Here is a 27,280-nt window from a genome sequence, read left to right on the forward strand (position 1 = left end):
GTCTGGACCCGTGCACACGTTCTCAAAAGTTAAAGGGTATCCGTTTTCCCTTACCCTGAATACGATTTTCCTGCGGTCGTTTCATAGTTTCCGTTTCATATTTTATTAACCGGAAAATGCGAGGTTAAGTCCTCGTTTTATGCTGCATCGTTTTTCTTCATCCGCCGTTCGACGCTAATCTCGAATATATCGGTGGAGAGCAATATGCCTCGTGTGTATTTTGACTATTATCGGCTGATTGGAAGGGGTGTAACTAACCATCGCGATTTATGTTATTTGTATCATATTGAATTTCCCCTAAGTCGACATTATTATTTCAACGTCATGGATTTTCAAATATATTACCGGTATTGTTGAGGGTAAATGCTTATTTTTTATCGGTAGTTATAAAATGATTCAGTGGTTTGTCGATTCGATTTCGGATTTATGGTGGAATATTGATAAGCAATAGAATCAAGACTTTGCACAAAGAAATTATTTTTTCTATGATAAATATGATTAATTTTCGTTTTTTCTTCCGTAGGTCTGTCAACAATGGTGCTTGGAGATGACGAAGCTATGGATACACGAGAAGGCGAAGATGTCACATTAAAATGCCGATTCCACCTCCAACCATTATCAAATCTCACATATTTCTGGTTGAGGAACAATAAACAAAACCACGACAGCGTGGCGATTAATGATGTGCCATTGGATAAAAATTACAAGTAAGGAAAAAATCATTTATCAGTTTTAATTTATATGATTCATATTGATTAGTACTGTGCAATTGTATGCTGTATGTTTATTAAATAGGTAGATTTATATAGAGTCAATGTGTTATTCTCATGCTATTGTTAAATAAATTCCTAAGCAATATAGTTGATGTCGACGACCAAAAACTAGTCATTCCGATACTGATAACAACATAATTCGCGAATAGCTCGGCACGCGAATGTTATTGGATACCAGTTCGGCCATACCTATTTTGCATAATCGAAAACGCGAACACGTTTCTCTGTATACAATTTTAACAGAAACACATTCCTGTATTGTCGAATTGTTAACTAATTGCTGTACACTAGTCGCAGAGAAAATTATAACATAACTAGTGGGGTGGGTGGCATCGTGCCTTAAGGCAAATTGCTGGAACTTCCCGTACCGTAACGAAATGTTCGAGGAATACTGAATGTTTTCAAATATTGAAATAATGTCTAATATTGAAAGTTGAAATTATTTGTTTAAAGTATATTAGAACTATAGTCAGAATTAAAAATAAAATCTGAATTATTTTCAATTTACAAAAAATTAAAAAAAAAAAAAAAAAAAAAATGGAACAAAAAATTTTTTTTTCAAAATCAATTATTTTGTTAAAACAAGCAGAAGTTCTTTGATTATTCAAATCGGACACTTAGTTCTCTCAAAAAACTGCCATTTTTCACATATTTAGCTCCGTATCTTCGAAATGGCTGGGCCTGCCTTTGCCAAAAATTAATAAACACTTTTCCCAATCATTACTAATTGAATGTTTTTAGATCATTCAAATCGGATACTCCGTTCTCTCAAAAAGTCGATGTCTATTTTCTGCACTCTTTGCTCCGTATCCTCGAAACGGCTGGACCTGCCTTTGCCAAAACTAATCAGCTCTTTTTCCTATCGATAGAAATCGAATGCTTTTTAAACCATTCAAATCGGTTGATCCGTTCGCCCGGAAACGTGACTGGAAATTTGTATCCATACATACATACACACACACACATACACACACACACACACATACACACACACACACACATCCATTTTTTCTGAGGTATGCCAAAATGTTCAGAAACCTTCAAAACGTCGAGAAATGTAAAAATTTTCAATTCCGATTTTCGGCCCATTACAATTACCCTACGGGAAGTTAAAAATAATAGAAATATCTGTCTAACATGATCACTGAAATAGACAGAGAAATTCGTTAAAAATATATATAGCGATAAAATTGATTTGCACATTAATGCGCAAATCTTGATACCAGGTTGCTTCATTAATAATAACAAAATTAAATTATAAACACATGAAATTTTAATAGAACTATGTTAATATGTAAAATGATTTAATGATTGAAAATAAAAGTCACATAAAATGAATTTCAAAAAAATTGCACATTATATGAATAACGACAACAAGAGCATTAACCAAATATTAGGAAAAATTTCCAAATGTATCCTATAATATAATATTTACTATTATCAAAATTAATGCAGAAATAAAAGTACCCTTTTGTAATATACAATAAAAATAAATTACTTGGAGAAATAAATCATTAAATTAATAAATATATTATTAATAAAACTCGAGGATATTGTTACTAATTTAAATTTTGTGACCGAATATTCAAAAAAGTAATATATTGTTTATATTATTAGAGATTTCAAAACAATTTCTATAAATCTTATCATTTAAACATAATGAAATATAACTAAATGTCAGTAGTCTTTTTCCTTAAGGCAAGACCGATACGTATACAAAATCAACTTAATTGAGACTCAGATATTTAGGTAACATGCACCACCGTTTATGTGAAAAAAAAAATTGTTGCTTTCACTAGCTTTCAATATAATCGGGTTCGCCGATTAATTGATTAAATGATTAAATTGTTTAACGCATTTCATTTCATCTACTTGCTGTCCTAAAATGTAAGTTATTGAAGTGTGGACGTCATCTGTAATCAGTATCTCACCTACGAAATACCACAGAACGTACATATGTTAAGCATAGATTCTGATTAGAATCATTGATGCATTTTTATAATTCAACCGGCGCTTATCGTAGATTTTTGAGGAAACACACACATACTTTTTCCAAATTTGGTGTCATTCGATTCCGAAAGACTTGAAACGCCGAGAAAACATAAAATTAGCAAATATGATTTTTGTGCGAAAACAAACTCCTCATGGATGTAAAATATTTCTTTTTATATACTTTTAATTACAATTTGTCTTACTAGAACATTCAGTAATTGTTTTGACTTTATTATATGGATTCTTAAATGGATGGGAATGGTTGTTCAATCCAGTTGTGACTAATTAACTATATTCGAAGTAATTGTATTTTTTTAACTTCCCGTAGGGTAAGTTATTGTAATGGGCCGAAAATCGGAATTGAAAATTTTTACATTTCTCGACGTTTTGAAGGTTTCTGAACGTTTTGGCATACCTCAGAAAAAATGGATGTGTGTGTGTGTGTGTGTGTGTGTGTGTGTGTGTGTGTGTGTGTATGTATGTATGGATACAAATTTCCAGTCACGTTTTAGGGCGCACGGATCAACCGATTTGAATGGTTCAAAAAACATTCGATTCCTATTGATTGGGAAAAGAGCTGATTAGTTTTTGACAAAGGCAGGTCCAGCCGTTTCGGAGATACGGAGCAAAGAGTGCAGAAAATAGAAATCGAATTTTTGAGCGAACGGAGTATCCGATTTGAATGATCTAAAAAACATTCAATTAGTAATGATTGGGAGAAGTGTTTGTTAGTTTTTGGCAAAGGCAGGCCCAGCCATTTCGAAGATACGGAGCTAAATATGTAAAAAATGGCTGTTTTTGAGAGAACTAAGCGTCCGATTTAAATGATTCAAAGAACTTTCTGCTTGTCTTAACAAAATAATTGATTTTGAAAAAAAAATTTTGTTCCAATTTTTTTTTTTTTTTTTTTTTTTTTTTTGTATTTTGTATATCGAAAATATTTCAGATTTTATTTTTAATTCTGACTATAGTTCTAATATACTTTAAAAATAATTTCAACTCTGCAATTCGGTTTATATAATTCTTATAAATATTAGACAATGTTACAATATTTATAATAATCTATTTGAAAACATTCAGTATTCCTCGAACATTTCGTTACGGTGCGGGAAGTTCCAGCAATTTGCCTTAAGGCACGATGCCATAATTGCCTCAAGACAGAATTCCACTTACAGCTAGTTAAAATATTTTTAATGAGATTGTTAAATATTGTAAAATTTAATATAAAATGTATCTAGTGCATAACATGATAAATTAAATATAGTGAAGTAAATATTGCTATAAATATCTCTACCGAAATTTAAGGTATAATAACAAACTGACTCCGCAAAGGGCGAATACGCCCATACACGAAATTTGAATACGAAATCGTATATTTGTTATTGCTTTATTATTATATATGTAGATATATACGAATATAGCATTATATACGTAAATAACATTATTGGTCCGTAATTCGCAGTTTCCTACCGCGTCAAACATTTGAGCTCTTCAACCCCGACTCGTACATCGCCGTGTTGTTTTAGCGAATAATTGTATGCACGAGCAAACGCTGAATTGAACCCACTGCTTGTCTATTTAATTAGTATCATACGAGATTGCTACACCAAAGAGAGGGTTAATTGAGAGAAGATAAATGAGAAACAATATTGTGAAAAAGTTAAACAAAAATGATAAAAAACTACTCTTTAATTTAATTAGTAGCCGATGTAAAAGAACTTTGAAATGTTTAATTCAACTTAATAATTCAAAGCTTCAGTTGAAAATAATATGAAGCTAGAGAGTGCGTAGTTCTGCAGAAGCTAATTAAAATCCTTTTATCCCGTATATCCTAAACCTAATGATTTATTAGCAGCAATATCCGTCCATTCACACGATGAGCACGTTATTTGCTATACTGCTAACCCATCGGATATCATATTCTAATCGAATTGAAGTTTATCAGATTTAATCGGCACATTAGATCTCGGCTCTGTTGCGCTGGCTGTGTACCATTGCAGATGTTTGATTTTGTGCCCGAGTTTGAGCCCCGAAATACCGCCATGTGGCATACGTATGATTCTAACCCGAACGGAGTAAATTAGATCGGATATTGGCCATCGCAAACATTGCCTATTGCTTCCCAACAAACCCTTTCGGATAGATTTGGAATATATCTGCGATTCTGGATCAGTTCGGTGTATATCGTAACGGTAACTGTATATTTTTTCAGTAATTTATGCACTGTAATGGGCATCTTGAGGAATAGTAATTCATTTGGATGTTGTAATAATATATTTCTTGAAACATCAAAAAAAAATTAGGAGTGACATGGTGAAAAAGATTCTAGAAACATATAAATTGCATATAAATATGTACAATTTAGAGTTTTTAAATAATATAAAAGAACAGTTTATAGAAAACGTTGTTCAGGTTTTACCCAAGGATAACAACCTTTAATACCCTTAAAATTTATGTAATAATTAGAATGCTATCTAGAAATATATAGTCACCTACGCCACACCTATTTGAACCGTTTAGCGAATATTTTGAATTGAACATGGAGCGCTCCATTCTAATAAAAATGTTTTTTTTTTGCTTTTCTTTTACTTGTTCTAAAATATCAACCTAAACTTAAATGGTATAAGATATTTTGTGATAAAACTTTTTAAATACGTAGCTTTCTTTGCAGGCAATCCAATAGTTATCAATATTTGTTGCGCGGGTAGTCTATTTTTACTTGGATACTTATTTTCACATTTATTTTCAAGTAAAAATTGATGTCACTGCTGCTTGTAATCAGAAACGCGGTTATGAATCTGAAACGAAGATAGATGTTTGCCTGAGAGGTGCAAACCACCCTAATAGGGAACGTGCATTAATCACGTGATCGTTATTCAAGAACTTTTTAACCCTCTCCTCCCCCTTGGTAATATTTAAAACTATTTCCCTCCTGTACTGAGTGTATGTTTAGTACCTATAATTTTTTTGAAATCTAGGTAAACTAGTGGGGAGTATGGCTTCGTGCCTTAAGGCTAATTGCTGGAACTTCCCGTACCGTAACGAAATATTCGAGGAATATTGAATGTTTTCAAATAGATTATTATAAATATAGTAACATTGTCTAATATTTATAAGAATTATATAAACTGAATAGCAAAGTTGAAATTATTTGTTTAAAGTATATTGAACTATAGTCAGAATTAAAAATAAAATCTGAATTATTTTCGATATACAAAAAAAATTTTTTTTGAAAATAAAAATATTGAAAAAAAAGTTGAAACAAAAATCTTTTTTTTCTGAAATCAATTATTTTGTTAAGACAAGCAGAAAGTTCTTTGAATCATTTAAATCGGACGCTTAGTTCTCTCAAAATCTGCCATTTTTTACACATTTAGGTCCGTATCTTTGAAATGGCTGGGCCTGCCTTTGCCAAAAAGTAATAAACACTTCTCCCAATCATTACTAATTGAATGTTTTTAGATCATTCAAATCGGATGCTCCGTACTCTCAAAAACTCGATTTCTATTTTCTGCACTCTTTGGTCTTTATCTCCGTAACTACTGGACCTGCCTTTGCCAAAAACTAATCAGCTCGTCTCCCTATCAATAGGAATCGAATGTTTTTTGAACCATTCAAATCGGTTGATCCGTGCGTTCGAAAACGTGACTGGAAATTTGTATCCATACATACATACACACTCACACATTCATTTTTCCTGAGGTATTCCAAAATGTTCAGAAACCTTCAAAACGTCGAGAAATGCAAAAATTTTCAATTTCGATTTTCGGCCCATTACAATAACTTACCCTACGGGAAGTTAAAAATAAATACAGATGATATCTTACTAGCCTCTCCCTGATTTTTTGTCAAAACGCCCCTAAAGCTTTTTAAAGTCTCCCAGCATTAATAGACGTTCCCTTATAAGAAAATAAACACTTTTATATTACCGTATAAAATAAATAATATTAAAATAAAGTGCAATATTTCTGCAGATTGTTCGCAAGTATATTTCCTTTACATTTGAGGAAACCAAATAATCCCCTCTCAAGTCTCGTTTGATTATGATCTCCCTGTGCTTAAATGGGTCCTCGATCCAGGTACGATTGCCTTCAGCCACATTTAGGAAACGCTCGATACCTGAGCCCAATGTTTTTGATTAGTCCCAACGTGTATCTTAATAGCGAGATAAGCGAAGGGAAGTTAACCCTACGTAGTACTGCCGAATCTACAAAACTTTGCTATTGTTATGACAAGCATAGGTTTATTGTAATATAATCAAGCTACGAGAGGTAGTAGTGTATAATTATTGTTGATAAAATAACAATAGTAAAGGATCGAGTAGCTATATCTCGAATGTGATAAAGTTTATATACCAACGGAGTGGTAAATTTCAACAAACAGTAAGTGGGAAGCAGGAAATTAGTAAAAGTAATAGAAGTAGTGTAAGAGGCATTTGCCTCAAGGCAACTATTAATTATGTTTTCTGCTTTTTAATCTCCTGAGTCACTTTTAATTAAATCTATGTGTTTTCGTAATCAGCGAACCGATAAATTTGCCCTAGTCAGTAATTTCATTCTCCGTTTTGGCAGCGAACAATAGTTTCTGATTCCGTACACTCCTACGGGACTCTGGTCGAGTATTTCTTGATTCAACCAGGAGTGTCTTCTCTTCGTATTTTGTGATTTGTAAGCTCCGTACGTGAGTCGAAATCTTAAACCAAAACGCGCGACCGCCTGCCGCTAAATTGTCCTCAATTAGACGCTTTTTGCTCGAAGTCTTCTTCATATATTATTTGGTCTTCAGTTTTGCTTCGGATGTCCTTTTCAATGTCCTCGTTTATTTTTCTTCCGTTGTCGTCTGTGGGAACAACGGGTGAATTGTAATTTTATTGTGAGGACTCACGCGTATCGCGACTTCTTATGAATCATTCTGAAGTTATACTATATATAATATTTTGTAATTAGGTTTTGTGCATCAGTTTTGAATCTTTTTCTCACTATTGTTACAGATAATTTCTTTTAAAGCATTGTTATTCTATATGTAATGCAACTGATGATTTGATTTGCTGAACTAATGTATCTGAATCAAAGCCTAATGAGCAAATGAAAATATTAGCAACATTTTACTTGCAACAGAAAAACGGTTAAATTGTACAATAATTTATTGCAAATATATGACATAATATAGGGTGTTTTTTGTGAAAATCGAAATGTTTGCTTGCAACTTGTATATTATATTCAATACAAGTCAGTTTAGAACCACAGTGTACATACTCCAAAAGCCAGTTGTCGTTTGTCAATTCCACTTGAGTCTGTAAATAATTTAATTCCTTGAGATCTAGTTCGTTTTTTCTTCTTCCGCCGTTTACTGCACTTCTTTTCAAACAAAATTATGCCTTTTCCAACTTTAAGTGTTTTCCAGTAAACGCGTTCTGAACAAACATCCAATTTACACGTTTGCGGTGTTTGCGTTGTGAATCATTCGGTTGACCTAAATACATCAATATGAAGGCTAGAAGAATTTTCATACCACAGGTAGAATGTCCGACGGTCTGAATAATTATTAATTCCAATCAGCAAACCCACGCATATGAAATAAACGTCGATATATTCAATATTTGCTTAAATTAATGTAAAATCAAACTGTAATGAATCATAAATCTGATTGTGAGAGGTATATGGAAGATAAAAAAAGTAAAACGGGTAATCTCATTTTTTGAACGGTAAATACTATTTTAAATTAAAAACAAGAGTTATTGATACAATTCCATATCGAATAATTTTATATCAATATTTTATATCTCTATTTTCATAAATTCGTGCTCTGATTTTAAATAAAATTTTGAGATGATACTAATTATTACAAATAAAATAATGTATTACGTTGATATGCTTAATTTCAATGTATCAGGTAAAGTTCTTAATATTTTTTCAAAATTCAAGTTGATCAAAGTTATAAAATTACTGATTTGGTAATTTTTTATAATATTGCTTCTGTGATCCTGTGATCCCAAATGAATGTTTCCTCTCTTTTTATAATTTTAATGAATAAACATCACAATTTCGCTAAAGTATTTGCAGAGCTCACAGCAATGTATTACGACGACAGAGAACGAGTTACATACATCACATACTTTAGCAAAAACATTTGTACAGTAATACGATAAATGTTTAAAATCCCAAGCTGTATGACATCTAGTACCAGAAAAGATATGAATTGCCCAAATTTATCATTGTGCTGGGAAAAACACAATCAAAGGATTTATAAACGCATTTGGATGTTTTCTTCTCTACTTTGAATTGAGGATTTAAAACAAATTGAAGCTTCTGGTAATCCGACTCTGTATCTGATTTTAAGTTAATGAAAAAACTTAAATATGGAAAATTCTAGAGAAATAGTTCGAAATATATGATAATATTTTTTTAGATAAAATAAATAAAACTCAAACGATAATCTATAGTTGCTCCATAGAGAATCAGGAAATTAATTGAATATAAATAATATGGTTATCAGTAATGGACATCGATAATTTTGAATTTGATATTGCCATATTGGAAAGCATAATTTTTGAAATGTATTTTAAAATTCATTCGTATTGAAACCCATTCGTTTTGATTCTGTTATATTTATTGACATATATTTAATATTTTTTATATAAGAATATGTTGTCGATCTGTTGAATAACTTCATTGGGATGTTTTATGATATTATTAAGAAAGATTTGATAATTAAAATAATCCTGTGAGATAATTAAAGAGTAATTCCTAGTTGATCAGTAAGAAGTGATTAATTTCAATAATTTATTTCGCTAGTATTTTAATACTCTAATAAATTTAAGACAAACTGTAAATGTGAGCATCATAAAATATATCGAATATATTTTTAAAGTTTAAATTGAATCTAAATGCTTGTCATTTTGTAAAGACCAGCTTTACCTCAACTAGCGAATGCTTGCGTGTTTTGTAAACGTGCTGCCACGTTTATTTCAACTCCACAAATGTTATATTTTCTCTTTGAAAAAAAAAATATTATCATGGTCCGAGCGTTTATATTTACACACATGTATATATATATATATATATATATATCCGACAAAACAAAAAATTACTTCTGCATGTGTATGTGACAAGATTAACGAACTCGCGCCCCCCATTTATATGGCCAGTGGACTTTTGAAAGAGATTTGCTCGTTTATCCAGCGATATAAATTCAGAGTACGAATTTTTCGGACATTTCTATTTATCATTCCTCGCGATGCCGCATGTTTATCAAACGCAAGGCTGCTTTGTACACTGATGTGTGTCCTGGATTTTAATAATTTTCATAACATTCCAAATAATGTTCCGCATTATTTTATACATTTTCGTAATCCAATTCAGCCGTACAGATTATACTGATGTATTCCAAAATTAGAACATCAATTGTTAGGCATTACCATGCTTGTTATAACTAACCAAAATTAAATTTAAAACTATAATAAAATAGCTCTATTTAACCCGGATATGTCCATTTACCCTTACGACCTTTGCATGAAATAATTTTCTCCTATGCGGATAACATCGAGGTATGATAATAAAACATGTTAGATAAAACCAGAAAAAAATCTAATTGCGATTTTATGACACTGCATAACGCTTCCGGATACTAAAATGTTTATGTGCACTAAAAGCAGAAAAACAATACGAAGACGTTCCGTGGAAGTAGATTGTGCTTAATAAATAGGAGAACTCATGACTCATCATAACTGCCCTTTTCTTGTAGCTATAAAATTGTACAGGTTCATGGGGTCTCAACATATGAGAAAGGAACATGTTTTGTAAATTAAAATCAAGCAAAAAAGTATATCATAAAAGTTTTAGATATTTTCTTGAAATTCTTTTGTATTTTTTCTAGATTGGATTATCGTCCAGAGCAAGGACGTTACGATCTTTTGATCAAAAATGCTTCATACGATCGCGACAATGGTCGATTCGAATGTCGAGTGAAAGCCGGAGGTTCTGGTGATAATTTACACGAACAAAGCATGGCTCTCACAGTTTTGGCACCACCTAGGCAACCATCAGTGTCACCAGGAAATAGGGCTGTTGCCACAGAAGGAAGACCTTTGGAACTGACTTGTAGCAGCACTGGAGGATCACCGGATCCCGTCATAAGGTATGTAATTTTAATTTGCTAATAGCTCGAAATTTTTTATGAATTTTAATATTCAATTATATTTTCTAGGTGGTATCGTGATGACTCTCAACATCCGTTAGAAGCTTCTCTGAAATACGGTGGTTCAAGAGATCAGCCAACTTCGTCGACTTTGCGCATAACTCCGGCTAAGGAGGATGATGGAGCAGTTTTCCGATGCTCGGCTTGGAATAGAGCTATGCCTGCAGGTGCTAGATTGGAAGCTGCAGTATCTCTAAGCGTAAACTGTAAGTTTATTCCTACTTTTGAGTATAGTAATTGAAACATCGATATGAAATAATCATTTGATACGATAGTGTAATAATTTTACGTAATTTTGTCGAGTTTTAGCATTTCATTAAATATTTATAACGAAACGCTAGTTTCCATCTCATTACACCAAATCGTCCTGAATATGTTCATTACATATGCTCCGACCGGATCATGGATTTGTTATTATGCAATAAATATGTATGAATCGTCCGTGTCCAACATGTAATTCCGCTCAATAGTTAGACTCTATAATACTATCTCTTTATGTTAAATCACTCGTTTTAATACATGCATTCAGGTTCACGATACATAAATGTTCATATTTACTCAATTCAAAACGTAGGGTTAGGGGCATAATTAACAGCGAACTAGATCGGCTAGGGCTTTTGGGTAATAAATGGAATATTATAAATTACTTGACATGATCAAATAAATTAGCCTCTTTAAACTCCGACCTTTTGAACGACCGTAAATATCCCGATCTAATTAGGACTACGAGCAGGGCATATCAAAAGATTAGGATGTCATTTTATGCCACATATTATATAGACAAAATCCGAAGTAATTGAAATTGGGAGGCGAATTTCCTGTCAATTAGCAAATATATATTTTGATACAGAAATAACTAACCGAGGATGGATATATAAATTAATTGATTTATTTAATGTGAAATAATAATTATACAATATATAATATAAAACCATCTATGATTTGAAAATACATTTTTTTAGTCGTTTAAAAATAATACGTAAATTACTTTTCATTTAGCAAATATATATTATAGCAGAGAAATAAATAACAAATGAGAATAGAGATATGAGATGAAATATATAGTAGATGAAATGAGATGAAATTTTGAGTATTGAATCATCAAGAATTATATATAATTTGAACAAATGTGAACAATTTTATTCCACACAATCTATAGAATCATTTTAAAATTGTTGAAAGTGCGACGTAGTTTTGTCAATTGTAAATAAAAATTCTAGTACAATATAAGTTTAAGTGAACCAGCAAAAATCATGTTTTTTAAGCTTTTATTTTCTCACTCGAATTATTTATTATGAAACTATCAAGTGTTTTACCATTTTACAATCCTGGTTAAATAGGCCAATTTGTGATAGAACTTCCCAACTTTATACTTGATACTTTAGTATCAAGCTTTTAAATGGGGGCCTCTCAAATTCGAACAATATCGAAAATTTTAAATTAATGGTTCAACAAATAGTCTAAATTATATAAAACTAAGTGCAAATTTCACATTATTTCAGACTGTGGTCTTAGAAATGTCATTTACAATTGCGGTACAAAGATTTATTGAACAAAATTAATGATAAATGATCACAATAACCGGAAAATGGTCACAGTTTCACCAAAGCTTTTTTTTTAGGTTGCACTAAAAGCTCATAATTTTCAAACTACTGAAATGGATTTTTTTTTCTAATATTTTCATGATAGTTTCGATCAATAACACCATCCCGTTGTGGTTTGACGTTGAGTTTTTGGCACCCTGTATTGATCGTAGAATGAATATTCAGAATTTAAAGCTCATATTTTATATTTGATTCAGAAAACAGACTAATTTCCCTCTATTTTTGAAGTTTTTCTGTAGTTAAAAAAAGCATATGATATGGCACATTTTCCATTAAAAGCTTGTCTTAAAAACTATTATAAATGTCACCGCATTCAACTTCTTCATAGTTCCAACTTCAGCTATTTAAACGTATTGCGTTGCGATACGTCTTGCCAATACGGAAAAGCTCGCTATAAAAATACATTGTGTAGCTCAGTATCGTTTGACTTAAAAGAACAAAAAAATGGAAAAGAGAAGAGAAAATTGCGCGAATCAGCGATAATATCTATTCGTAATAAAAGTCGTCAGCACGTCGAGACAGAAATATAGACGTTCGGTATGGCTCTATCATTTGTTCGCCCTAAAATATTTCAGCATTTTGATTGACACCCTCAAGGGTTTATTCTTTGCAGACTTTGCGTATTTAGGAAAAAATTTAATGATTGGGCTCTTATTTTCATTGCTTCAAATTGTTATTTTCGGTTGTTAGCACTGATTGGATAGAAATCGTAAATGAAATATGTTTGTACGTTTATGTTGAAGTACAAAAAAGTTTAGATTTTTGCATATCTTTACGTTGCAAAGGTTTCTGAATATTTTGGCATTATTCAGAATAAATGGATGTATGTATGTGTATGTGTGTGTATGCATGAATATACGGAAACAAATTTTCTACGATTTGAATTATTTTTAAACATTCGATTCCTATTGATGGGGAGACGTGCTGATTAGTTTTTGGCAATAACAGGTCCAGCTGTTTCGAAGATACGGTCAAAGGGTGCAAAAAATCAGATTATTGTACCAAGATTTATAAATGTTTAAAGATCACTTATAAACGTTTAAACGTTCAAACAAATTTCATTAACATTTTTGATATTATGGATCAAACGACTTGAATAGGTTTCAAAATGTTTAAAAGTTAAAATTACGTTGCGGGAAGTTCTAGCAGTTTGCTCTAAGGCACGATGCCATTCCACAAGCTTTCTTCTTTTCAGACAAAAATTTTCTTACAGTATTTGCAGTAGTTTTGAAAATTTATACACTACACTATGTATATATATATATATATATATATATATATATATATATATATATAACCCAGCAAAGCCGTTCAAATTGAAACTTTTATTTTAATTAAAACAAATGCGAAACAAAGACTACAGCGTTGGCAGATTTTATTGTTGGTCGGAAAAAATGATAAATGTGAGAACTAGAATTTATTATAGTGCTAAATGTGGAACTGTACAAAATGATATTCGTTTATTTAAAATTTCGCAGAGTTTATAAACTACGTCGTTTAAATTAAATGATATTTTTAATTGAGTAACTTGTGAAATCAAATAAAAAATGTAATAGGGTGCATAAATATATATATTGCTAAATCCTTTTATCACACATAATACATATTTTTTAGAAGTATATGTATTATGAGTAGAGGAATATTGTGAGCACCATAATGCTTTAGATAAATGTTTTCCCGTCGTGTCTGCTCCAGTTCGACTGGCACTTGACTGCTTTCTTTTAAGATATATACACTTAGTTCTCACTTCTATTATTCCTACCTAAGCAAAGACATGTGTCGCTTCGGATGGCATTTTCTTAACATCACAAAGACGTCCCAATGCATCCCGAATGCTTGTGCAGAGCTGACTGAAAACCATAAAAACAACAGAGAAAAATTCCGAATGACATTTCTCGCGATGTATCGCGACAATTTTCCGTATAACTTATTTTTATTGGAACGACATCAGTACAATAAACAATGCGAAAAGTGCACGAGATCTGAGAAAATACTTTTCCAGAACTAGGAAAAATATGCGAAGTACATCCTTGACCGAGACGGAAGAAGATTTTGATAAGAGTGATACAATTTTTCGCTAAATGAGAATGTCTCTTGCATTTCTTATATTTCTCCATTTCTGCATTTTGGTGTAATCTGATTTTTATGCAGGAGAATAAAGTTCGACTCTTTCGGAACCAAATCAAGTATTTCATTTCTAATATATCACCCACACATATTGTTGCATGTGTGTGTAATTTTGTATATTTTCCATAGTATCCACAATAATATTTCAAGTAAGCTCACTTCGTCAATGTTTCTTGTTCATTATGAATTTCGACAAAGCGTCTAGACGAGACTCCTTGAAACTTTAACAGCAAGTCGTTCAAAAGAGTTTAACCGAAACTACGTTAATGCACCAACGACAATTTACCGTGTATGTAAAAGATTATAGAATGTGATAATATGATATGGTAATGTAGTCAAAATGACTTTGATGGCTTTTTAAAAATATCATATGCGACATATTAAAGTTTAGATGACTTCGAAGTTAGGGTATAAGAGTTTTAGAAGTTTAGCCAGAACAGTGTGATACAGAACAGAACACTAGATAGTATTTGTTCAAATACAGGATTACATGTATTTTATATAACTATTTTTTAACATAAAGTGATAACAATGTAATTGTAAGTAAATTTGTTCTCAATTATTAATGCTGAATTAATATCTAAATAGCTGAATCTGCTATAACATACAATCCATTTTTTTATTAAACATAGAGCTCATAAAAAATATGTAGATTTTAGCATAAGTATAATTCCTTTCAGATAGAATTAATTTATTACATGTAGTTAACATAAATGATGAACTTTCTGAGTTAGATATAATATAGATAGCGATGTAACTATTGAAAATCTCTATTTATTAATAAATAGCGCATGAGTATTATGTTTATATGTTTTTCTTTTACTAAACGCAAAAAATGAACTTAATATAAAAGATCTGTTAATTTAAAATGAATAAATCAGTACGTGTCGAGAGGGTCAATTGCTGTAAATCAATTTATCAGAATCCTCAATCATTTCATTTGTAAGCAATTAGTTGACCTTCTTTATTTATTGACAGCCGCCGTTAAGTCAATTGATTCTATTTGTTACGGATTTATTTTTATGAGGCTTTAATGAATTAGACATTTTGCAAGATATCTGTACATACATACATTAATTATACTATACTATAGATACAGCATTAATTCAATTATTAATTAAATTTATTTATTATTCTCTTGCAATCTTTTAAATTATTAATATAAAATTTTAATAAGCTCTGACTTAACTGTAGCAGTTTTAATCATGATAAATCCTCCTGGCATTTCCTTAAAATTTAATTTCTCATCGCGCCGTTCCAAAAACGGTTTTCTATAATCGAATACGACGTCGGCTTGATTAATTACTCGCGCATTACAGATCGTTTGTTATACTAATAGGCAACTAATAGAGTGAAGCAAGTGAAGGAGACACTCCTGTATCTATAGAAACGTATAATACAAGGCATCCTAACTAACAACACTTCAGAACTTCGATAATAGTTCCTTGGAAGGTTTCCCGACACGAAACCTACGGCCGACGACGAATCGATTTTCGTCAAGCATATGTCGCATTTCCTAATAACACGATCGTTTAGGTGCTAAGACTTTTTCGCACTTGGAGAGAGTTGGAGAGAGTCCGCTTTTCGGAAGTTTTTCCTACTTTACACGAAAGAAAATACATATACGTACCCTGTATGTAGGCATATATATAATTTTAGCAACAATCAAAATGATCTTTAGATAAAATTTTTTTAGTCTCATACTTTAATAGCAATTAGATCCTTACATTCTGTAAGGTGTTGGCAAAAACTTCTCTTTATGTTGTATCTTAAGATGGTAACCCAACAGTTGACCCCTCCATATTTGATTATATTATTATTAGAATTAGGTATTCAATTTGATGCAGCAATGTACGGAAAGGGCTTTTCTTACTTTGAAACATATTTAATATCTATGAAATGATAGAGAGATATTATTATTTTTACAAGAAATATAAGACAAAAAACGGTAAAATAAAATCAATTTTAAATATGTTATGTGTAAAAACGTGTTAGATTAAATGCATCTTTTTTAACGCATTCTGAAGTTTAATATTTGTAGTTTTTATGTTCAAGATTTCAAATTGATTTTTGTCAGGCATACGTCTTGTTTCAACACAAACTTTTTAGTGCAAATCTTTTTCGGAGGTGGTTTTTTTTTATTGTAGTTGAGATTAATTGTTAAACTAAAGGAGCAGATAGAATTTGTTGTTCTATTAAGTGTTATTTGATTATAAGATTTTAATTCTGCTGAATTTTACACATTTTTAATAACTTTTTGCGCTTTTTTAATTTCCAAATTATTATTTTTTTAATATCGAAAATAATTTACAATTTCATTTTAATTTTATCTAAAGTCCTAAAGCTCACCAGTATACTTTAAATAAATAATATTAGCTTTGCAATTCAGTTTGTATAATTCTTATAAATATTAAACTAAACTAAACTAAATATATCATATGATGTCCTTCATTTTAAATCCGGTTGATTAAGGTTTGTCTATTTATTTTTCATGTAAACATATATAAATGTCCTCGTCTAATGCATAAGCTCTTATATTATGTCTATAAAATACGAATAATGAAAGTTTTAGTGCTTATATTAATATATTTGAAACCATTCTTCGAATTTTTCATCACGGTACGGAAAGTTGCAGTAATTTGCCTTGAGACACGATGCCATACACCACTATTTTTTTTGTAGTTGAAGATCTCTATTAGTTTGCTGAGCATATTTATCTCTTGCTTTATAGTTTTGCAAAATTCATTCAAGGTTAGCAAATGTCTAATAACTAAAAGAGCCTTACCAAGGAGGCCATTTTTTGTACTTATATTTTCTACTTTGCATGGATAGAAATCTTTTGTACATAATCAAGAAATTAATACATAAAACAATCATTAGTAATTAGTAAGTAATGTAACATACAAAGAATTGCAAAACATAAATTGCATTTTCTGAATCGATTTTTATAAAACTTTTTTAACTATTTTCGAAAACTTTTCAAATATCTGACCGAATATATAAAATTGCATAGAAAGAAATAGTTCCGGTTTGACACCGATGTGAAGTCAAACTTTTGATGGAATTTATTTGTAATGAAGCCTGATATATTCAGCGAGCGTGGAATGAAAGTAATTCGAACGTACGGCGATGGTCGTGTATCTAAAATTAGATTAGTTTTTGCATAGTTTTAGTTCATTCCAAATGAAAACGTTCGGGGTTATGCCAATTATACTAATTAGTTACTTGTTAATGCAGTGCTATATGGAAACTGAGTTCAAAATATTAATTTAGATTGTTGTACATAGTGATTGAATATAATATAATGCTTGCATATTCATTATTCATATAAAATAATAAACCATTCCCCTAGGTAAAGTATTAAAATATCAATGTAAATGATCTATAAAATATTCGTTACATGAAGATCATATATTTTATTATATTTATTTTAAAATCGTTCGCGGATTCTGAACTAAGTTTTTATTTTTAAATAAGAGCAAAAGGTATTAAAATGGTATTCGCATAGAGAGCACCCTCTGACTTTATCATGTCTAATATTTTTGCATAACCTTTTGAGACAAGCATCTAGAATACTATAGTATTGATATTAAATTCCGAAAGAAGTCAGACAATTTTCTTATGATATGTTTTTATTATACCGGCGCACAAGTATTTTTGTAAAACTTTTTTTTTCTTATTCAATATTCCACATTTAAATTTTTCAATATTTTTAAAATGTGTTATATCTAAGGGTCGTGCTTAATTTAATACAATTGAATTGAAATGTGCTGAAAATATTTGTTTACAACATACGTAAAATACATTTAATAAGAATTTATGTACTCAGATGATATCAATCATTTTTTATATGATTTACATCCTTAAAATTTTATTAACCCATAAAGAGCATCTGTTTAAATTTAAAAGTACCTATTTATAAAATTTGCAAATGCGTTTTATTCGTCTGCCAAAGCTCTATAAGTTTTAAATACTAATAGTTCCCGTATATAAGCTCTCTTATCGGGAACTGGCGCTTTAATCCCGAAATCTCTGACTTTTTGTGCAGTTAAAAATATCCTAGGCCGATCAAAGTATTTGAGGGGTGACGAAAAAATAAATCTATGTGTAACCCACACTGATATATGTAAGCACTAATTTAATCCATACGTTCGAAAGCCACAGGGAATTGTATCTCGTACTAGCATGAAGCAAAACGAAGGAGAATAGGAATTTAAATAGAAAGTATGGAAGATACTTATATGTATAAAAACTAAGTATATATGTTATTTAATACATAGGGGAGCTAAGGGCTTTATGTAATAGGGGTAAGTAGTAACAGGCGTCTTAAACGATATTAAAATATTTTTTGTCTCGATTGGACCAAATTGTTCTGCATAACATTGTCATAACTACTACCACGGAGGCCGACGTAGTCAGGCAAACAGAACTCTGGACGTCCGTCATTTTTGACATGTAATATACAATTATGAAATTTCGGTTTGCGTTATTATGATCGACCAATTTTATATATCTTAATTCTGCTTAAAATTGCTTCAAATTTATCAATGTTTGATAATGTGTAACAAAAATTATATACAGATTCAAATGAAGATGATTTGGCGAAATGCATAGTTTGTAAGCTATGCGTAAATTGCAAAGCAAATATTTTGCACCAAAATTTAATTATTTAAAAAAATAAAGTATTGCTTATAATTAAAACCTCATACAGTCTATTAAAAGAGAGATTAAATTGAATGTGGTTTATTTTCGTTTTCATGGTCCTCCTTCTGCACTTCCTCCAGCTTCCCCTTGAGCTGAAAGAACCAAACGTCTGACCTGATAACATGTATCTTGCGGTGTCTGTAAAGTCGTGCACCGCACTATGTCGATAAATTTTCCTGTATAGCAGTCCTATGTGTCGGCTTGCTATCCACTAAACGATCTCTTAAGAGAATGCTTTCGTTCTGTTTTTTCTTCTTTTTAGTTATTTTCTTAAGCTTTCTTCTCTCTTTTGTTATTTAGCGTTTTTTATTTTCCAGCTTTTGCTTTCACCCTACAGTATTAACTTAAAAACTTACTACGGACCGTAGGTACGTGTAGAAAATATAGGGAATGGAAACGATGTTATCAACACTTGACCTTATTCTGTGTATAAGCCACGAATACTTGTAGCTGCTTATTGAATAAATCTGATTATCTTCATATGTTTGCTTTTATTTTATATAATAAAATTTAATTATTAAATTTTAGATAATAATTTAATTATATCTTCAGCTCAAAATCACTATATTATTGAAGATTCTTCTACTTGTTCATGTAGTGAATATAAAATTCTGAAGAAAAATTTAAAATATTTGCTTTGTAAATATAAATCCAACTACTCAGATCCTATAAATCCATTAGCACACAGTAATAAATCCCGAAGTTCCATTCACACATAGTATGACTAAGGATAAAATTAAATGGGTCGATGAACAGTATAAAAAACTAAAAAGTAAATAAAGATTATAAAGTTCACAAATCAACCTATTTGCAGCGCTTAATGCCCTCCTAGTGGAATACCAACTAGCATGTGCAGTTGTCGATAATGTATTAAAGCCTACGATTTATTTATTTGTTTGTAGCTTATTTTTTTATAAAGAACCTTAAAACTTTGTGAAGTCAAATTTTTAGTTGACAATTTATTATTATGCATAATTATAATTTATTGTTATCCTTAATAATTTATGATATTATTTTTCCTTTGCAGATTTTCCAAGAGTATCAGTAGGACCTGCGAATCCATTAAGCGTGGAACGTGACAGCACAGCTACTCTTGTATGTTCAGTCGAAGCTAAACCAGAAGTCACTAGTGTAAAATGGATGAGGGACGATGTTGTAATAAGCACTGCTTTCAAGCATACCATCCACAGAGTTTCCGAAACCGATGCTGGCCGTTACACCTGCACAGCTGATAATATGCTAGGCCGTGCCGATTCTAAAGAAATTATGCTCGATGTTCTGTACCCGCCAATTGTGGTCATCGAATCGAAAACTCGGGAAACTGAAGAAGGCGAGATGGTCAACATTCGTTGTAATGTCACATCTAACCCGGCTCCGATTTCTATCGAATGGGTTAAAGAAAACAAACCAGATTTCAGGCAAAGTGGAGAAATTTTGAGATTAGCTCGTGTGGATGCCGATTCTGCCGGCACTTACTGGTGTCGCGCAACTAACATCTTGATTAACAACAACCGCCAAAAATCGGAACGTGTTGGAAACTCTTCCATTGCTCTTTTAGTACGCCATAGACCTGGTAGAGCAAAGATCAACCCCAGCAAACCAGTAGCTCAGGAAGGTTCCGGTGTAACTTTACGTTGTACAGCGTCACCTCCGGGATGGCCCGCACCACAATTCAGATGGTTCAGAGACGGTGATAGTGATTCAGTCTCTGGAACAGTTTTGGCAACCGGTTCTATGTATACAATTCCCAGTGCTCATTTAGGTAGCGAAGGCACATATCACTGTCAAGCATTAACGAACTTGGTCAAGGAGATATGGCTAGCATAAATTTAGAAGTATACCAACCTCCAAGATTTTTGTCAAAATTACAACCACATATGACACGAAGAGTTGGAGATACAGATTTTTCAGTAACATGCAGTGCACATGGAAAACCAAAACCTTTGGTACATTGGTTAAAAGACGGCCAAGAAATCACACCCGATGTAAATTTATTCGAAGTCAAGTCAGATACGTCATCCAACCACAATGCCGTAGTAACAGTTATTAGCACATTGCGATTCCAAGGAAGAGCTAGACCAGAAGATAATCAATTGTTGCCAGGTGATCGAGGTGTCTATAGCTGTGTGTATGAAAATGAAGTAAGACGAGCTGAATCAACTATGCATTTACGAATAGAACATGCACCAATTGTTTTACATCAATATGATAAAGTAGCCTATGAAACGCGTGAAACTGCAGAAGTTGTTTGCAAGATACAAGCTTATCCTAAGCCCGAGTTTCATTGGTCTTTCGGATCGAGTTCAGCTGATATAACCTCCGATAAGCATTATGAAATATCAACGAGTACTGATAATAATGATGTATACACTAGTGTTCTGAAAATCGATCATATCAGACACAACGATTATGGCGAGTATAATTGTCGAGTCGTCAATAGTCTTGGAAACATCAAGACCCCAATTAGACTTCAACCCAAAGGACCACCAGAGAAGCCCAAGAATTTGCAAGCGGTTGAAGTTGGTCCCGATTATGTATCTCTATTCTGGGATCCAGGATTTGACGGCGGATTATCAAACACGAAATTCTTTGTATCATATAGAAAAGTAGCAGTTGCTAAAGAAGATATTGTGCCTGGAGACTGCGCGATTGTAGCAGTGAGAAATTCAGATTGGTTGGAATTCGATTGTCAAAGAAACATGCCATGCAATATATCTTCATTGGATCAACATCAAAACTACGTATTTAAGGTAAATTATTTTAACTGAGCTCTTATTTTTTTCAAATATTTAAAATGCTTAAATTGAAATATTTTAAAACATTTTATTTTTATATATACAATATATAATACGTATCTTTTATAACAGGTAAAAGCTTTGAACACTAAAGGAAACAGTGACTATTCCAATGAGATTGCTACCACAACGAAGGTAGATCGCATTCCGGCACCCCAGCAAGTAACATTTGATCCTAGCACAAAGACCTTATCCGTTAGAGTAGGAGCAACATGCCTATCTTTGATCGGAATAGTTGAATCTGTTGTAAATAGTGCCACATCGCCACTCAACATGTGGCAAATTGTTGAATCTATTCCCATGCAAGTATCGGGCAACGGACCAACTTACAAAAACGCTATCATCGAACATTTGAATGTGCAACAACGGCCGAAGAGTACAGGACGAACATTATCTGATGAGGGTGTTTATATGGCGGTTGAGGAAGATTTGGGGCCAAGGATTAGGATGAAATTATGTTTGAGAGCTAATCATGAGCATTGTGGAGATTACACGAATGCAGAAAGTGAGTATAATTTACATTTATTAATTTCTTAGTATACTCTTATTATTTTCAGTTCGCAATCTTATATATAATTACGTTCTATTTTTTAGTCGGACCATCCTACATCAAAGAAGCCTCTGCCTTGGCAACGCCAACACTCATCGCAATTATTGTCTCGTGTATAGTGTTTATTCTTTTTGTTGGTTTGTTGCTAATGTTCTGCCGTTGCAAGCGAAAGAATCAGAGCAAAAAAGCTAGCGCTAAAGATTACGAAATGGATTCAGTTAGGCCTTCGATCGTAGCTCAACAAAACCAGGCTCCGCCACCATATTACCCGGCCACCGGGTTGGAGAACAAGGCGTTGGAACATTCTATGGACCTCGCGATGGCCATGGAAGATCCAAAGAATTCAGTTTACGCTACACAGAATGGTTACGGTTATCACCCGAACCCAACAATGCAACAACATCAAGGCATGATGATGAATCCGAACATCAACGGAAATGAATGTAAGTTGGAAATCCATCATTCGTACGTATCATGAGATACAATGATCTAAAGTCAAAAATACAGAAATCAGAAATGTAAACAACAAAAATATGTATAATGTATATAAGTGTATGATTTTATTGAAACGAAACAATTTTAAAGTTGTGCAAAACCGGGCCATACTGCAGACAAGGTTGGGGAATAATTCATCTTATGGTAATTCGATGTTTCGTAATAATTGCATTTTGAAAATGGCTTATGGCATGATATTGTTCTATGTCAACAATTTATATCATGCACATATAATTATGCAATTTTCTTCCATTTTTCTCTATTTATCTATTCACTTAAAAACAAGTTTCACATCTTGAGACACGGAGCACCTATATATCTTGTTATGAATACATTTTATTTGAATGGGCATTTCAAAATAACATTTTAATAGTCTGCATGTTTTTTGATTCTTTTCAATATGGTTTTGCAAAAATTATTTCATTCATAGAATTCATAGAAACAGGATATATTTTGTAAAAATTTTGATTATATTCATCATTAGAGACTACATTTTTATATTAAAAAAAAGTTAATCATGAATAGAATTTCTAAATTTTATTAAAGTCATTATTTTTACATAAGATCCTGATCACATTTTTTTCTTATGAAACTGATTTACGATCTTGTGTTTATTTGATTTTTTATATTTAAATATTCATATCATAACATTTGTCACTCACTTTACTCATACATCACGTTATTATTTTTTCTCTACCCACACATGCTTCATCTTAGCAGGAATAATAGATGGTGCATTAGATTTTCCAGGTAAATGTGCATTGAAAATATATTGTATGAAAATGTTAATATCGGACTTATTAGAATTTATATTCAAAAGTATATTATTCAAGAAGATTTGAACAGTCCAGGATATTAAGGTTTTGTTGTGATGTCCCCATTTATTTATAGAACTTGAAATGCATTTTGATGTGCATGCCAATTGATGTCATTAAATTTATAAACAATAGAAATTGTCCGTCCTGAGATCATTGATGTTTATTGTATACGACATTATTTACATATGCATATGTTGATGAATATTCTGAATGTTGGATGAATATTTATAAGATTTAAATATATTGTCATAGGTTATGCCCTTGTAAACTTGTAAACTGGAAACATTTTGAGCTTAAAATTCATAAGAATTTATATATCTATGACTTTCTGCATTTGATAGTAACCAACTAAAATTACATAATTACATAATTTGCTATGGCAAAAATGTTTCCAATTTGCGATATCTACTCCCTCAATTATTTACTAAAGTTGCATTCGTTAATTTCTCAGGGGTCAACATGGGGTACATGGACAACAGTTATTCCAATTCCAACAACGGCGGCAGTGTCAATTCGCAGGATTCTTTGTGGCAGATGAAAATGGCAGCAGCTGCCAATAATGGTGTTAACGCAGTCGGAAATAACATGCTTCCAGTCCATCACAATAATATGACGGTCGACAGGCAGAATTCATATGGCGGTTACGATCCTTTGGCTCATGGCGGTTACGGAACCGCTGATGATTACGCACATTATCCTCAAAGCAATCATGGAGGTATTAATAATGGAGTTGATGACTACCATATGAGGGCTAGCCAAAATCCGTCCAGGCAGGAATACGTCAGCGATCCCTATGCAGCTGTGCATAAGCCGAAAAAGCGAATGGAACAACATATGGGTAAGTTGGACAACGTCAGAATATAACGACTCAGTTTGTTTTTAAGTAGAAGTCATGAAATGATAGGAGAAATGAATGAAATGAAGAAGAATGAATTACCAAGCTTATATTTCAATGTAACGATTTCAATATTTATTGATTTGATATCTTGCTGAAGAAGAAGTTTATGTCTACTCCAGGAAATCCGACTCATTTCGGAGATTTTTTTAGCAGATTTCTATCAATGCTGCATTCAGCTTAATCAGTTTTTTAATTATTTTTTGCAGATTCCCCTTACCATGATGTGAGTGGTCTCCCAGACCCCTACATGGATCAGCCGATGGAACAGCCAATGGACCAACCGATGGAGCCGATCGAGCAAAAGCCGCCCCAGCACATGTCCCTGAGTTACGACGAGAGCCTCGAGAGCGGATATTCCACACCAAATTCAAGGAACCGTCGAGTGATTCGTGAAATAATTGTCTGAGTGGACGTTAATCCGACTAACGGACATGATACCCTTAAAAGACCTTACAAGACTTCTGTCAGTTGAGACCAAAAGTTTAACGAAAACATGTCTCCTATATAAATTACTTAACCAAAGTGTTCAAGTACTTAGTAGGATATATCTTTTTATAACAATTGACAAAAGGTGGTTTTTTGAAATTTACTAAATACGAATCTAAAGCCTATAATGCGTCTGTTATAATTAATTTTAGCGGAACAGAAGACTGCCACAAAAATATCAATGACCTAATTAAATTTTAAAGGTATTAAAAATTATTATGCCTATAAATTAAAACTGAGTAAAGCCGCTAGTTTATTATGATGTAACTAAATTTATATGATACCATTTTTGCATATGCCTAAATGCTATTGAATAAATTATTTTACGTAAGTTTGTAATATATAAATATACTACAGAAACGGCTGCAATTGAATCTGTGAATGGACGATATATATTTAAGAGAATTATTTTATGTATTCTACTGCATCGATGGAAATCTATATTATATCTAAATTTGAGGTATGTGAGAACGAATCTTTAAATATACTAATTTCATAAATATATAAATAAATCGTGTATGTACAAACTTGTCAGATTAATTACATCTGATATAAAGCATTCTAAATGTTAATATTTGTAGTTTTTATGTTTAAAATTTTAATTTGTTAAGTAGGTTTTATATTATTTTATCTAAATTACTATTGAATAATTTTATTTAGTATAAATTTATTCAATGATAAAAATTTTATTACCTTAAAGATCTGAGAAAGTTGGATATTATAACACCATTTTGATATGAATGTAAATATATACTATAAATGTAAATATGATTGTAATTGTAAGTGTGTATTAAAATAATAGCCATTTATCAACGCTAACACGGTACAATGCAAATTTCTGATATTTAGTTTGAAAGCCTAATTAGTATTTTTATGTTTTTAGTGCCAAAAAATATTTAAATATTTAAACCCATCGTCCCATATTTAACATACGAAATTATTGCCTTATGTACTTATAGTTAATGCCATTATAATTTACATTGAAATTTACAAAATAGATATTATCAGTATTTATAACGAAATCAGCATTATTTAAAATTGCTGTCATAAGATTTGTCTATGAACTTGATGTGATATTTTCGCTCAAGTTGGCTAGGACTCCGGTGGCAAAAATAATATTTTGATTATAAAGAATGTTGCTCGAAGTTTGTAGAAATATTTATAGAAAGAACTTAGTTGCAAATAAAATATAAATGAAAGCACTGCCTGGTTTTTATGTTTCACTACATAATTTATTTTCCATTTATTGAATTTATTTTGTCAAATAAAACTGTTTTTTAGATTTTTATTTTATAAGAACCAATATATTTGTCACTTAGGTCCTAGCCATTTATTGGAGTTGTTAAGGACTTTCCTTACGAATTTTGATAATTCTATGAAAAATTACTGTTTACGGTACTGTTTTATACTGTTTAATATAATCAAAAATCTACTGTGGTCGCAAAGTAATATGTTTAATTGTTTAAGCAATATCTATGGACATAATTTGAGCAATTTAATTGTATTGGAAATAAAATTTAATTATAAATTAACGTATAAAGATTTTGTTAATGTTTTGGTGCACAATTTTATGAAACTTATCGAAGCTTTTTGATATTTTTCAGTAATATTTTGTAAACAATTTATCAATTTCTCGTAGTATTTTCTGCTTTCAATTCAGACTATTACCGTAAACTTCCGTGAAAATGTATAGATATGATAGAAATCGATCTGCTACCATTTTGTATTTTTCTTTATTTTAAACAATATAAAATAATACGACGTTATATAAAAAAGTTAAGACTTTACCGACTCCATCAATTGAAATGTTTAATATTTTATCTAATGTCTTGTAAATAATAT

At 31.5% G+C, this 27,280-nt stretch overlaps 1 protein-coding gene across 1 annotated transcript; it reads left to right on the top strand.

Annotated features, from left to right (window-relative positions):
• The first annotated feature begins 555 nt into the window (after window positions 1-555).
• Window positions 556-25,668, top strand: LOC113363260 (hemicentin-1-like). The gene is given in 9 exon segments (XM_026605750.1): window positions 556-707; window positions 10,641-10,901; window positions 10,971-11,167; window positions 20,424-21,179; window positions 21,182-22,146; window positions 22,264-22,696; window positions 22,786-23,128; window positions 24,495-24,892; window positions 25,159-25,668. Coding segments are annotated over 9 exon segments (3,702 nt in total). The 5' UTR covers window positions 556-558; the 3' UTR covers window positions 25,359-25,668.
• Window positions 25,669-27,280: the final 1,612 nt, after the last annotated feature.

Source organism: Ctenocephalides felis, unplaced genomic scaffold (genome assembly GCF_003426905.1).
Source record: "Ctenocephalides felis isolate EL2017-DRISC unplaced genomic scaffold, ASM342690v1 CF-g0.4_SCAFFOLD_00845, whole genome shotgun sequence".
Classification (NCBI taxonomy): Eukaryota; Metazoa; Arthropoda; class Insecta; order Siphonaptera; family Pulicidae; genus Ctenocephalides; species Ctenocephalides felis.